The sequence below is a fragment of the Phaethon lepturus genome, unplaced genomic scaffold, assembly GCF_000687285.1.
Source record: "Phaethon lepturus isolate BGI_N335 unplaced genomic scaffold, ASM68728v1 scaffold27841, whole genome shotgun sequence".
Lineage (NCBI taxonomy): Eukaryota > Metazoa > Chordata > Aves > Phaethontiformes > Phaethontidae > Phaethon > Phaethon lepturus.
The window spans coordinates 3,295-3,710 of NW_010515979.1; the positions used below are offsets into that span (position 1 = coordinate 3,295).

The 416-nt window shown below is 64.4% G+C and overlaps 1 protein-coding gene across 1 annotated transcript in view; it reads left to right on the forward strand.

Moving 5' to 3' along the window:
- The window catches only part of LOC104627616 (myotubularin-related protein 5-like), a gene marked incomplete at its 5' end in the record, with an annotated part of 3,277 nt that extends 3,117 nt beyond the window's left edge, over positions 1–160 (forward strand). The window contains one exon of the mRNA XM_010295941.1: positions 62–160. Within this exon, the coding sequence (XP_010294243.1) occupies positions 62–160 (99 nt within the window). The remainder of the gene's footprint in view (positions 1–61) is intronic.
- Positions 161–416: the final 256 nt, after the last annotated feature.

Consider the following 416-nt stretch of genomic DNA (forward strand, 5'->3'; position numbering starts at 1 on the left):
GGCGCCTGGCCCGCCGGGTCCACCCGCCTGACCCGCTCACCTCCTCTCTCCTCCCCTGCAGCTGAAGACGACAAAACGAGTTTACAATTTCTGCGCCCAGGATGTGCAGCTAGCCCAGCAGTGGATCGATCGCATCCAGAGCTGCTTGTCGGACGCGTGAGACTGGCTCAGAGGAGCCTCTATTCCAGGCACAGAGTCTCCCGGGCCCCAGCACGTGGAGCAGAAGCAGTGCCCAGGCTCGTGTCGAGCCGGGGCTGTGACTGACTGGAGAGGAGGAGATGGCCTTCCTTCCTTCTGCCACGGGTGTGCGGTGCGGGGGAGCCCGCGGCCACGCACCCCCCGGGCGGCGGTGGGGCGGCATCAGTATGTTACACTATGGTAGGACTGCGTAGTGGAGGAATTCTTCGCGTTGAAGC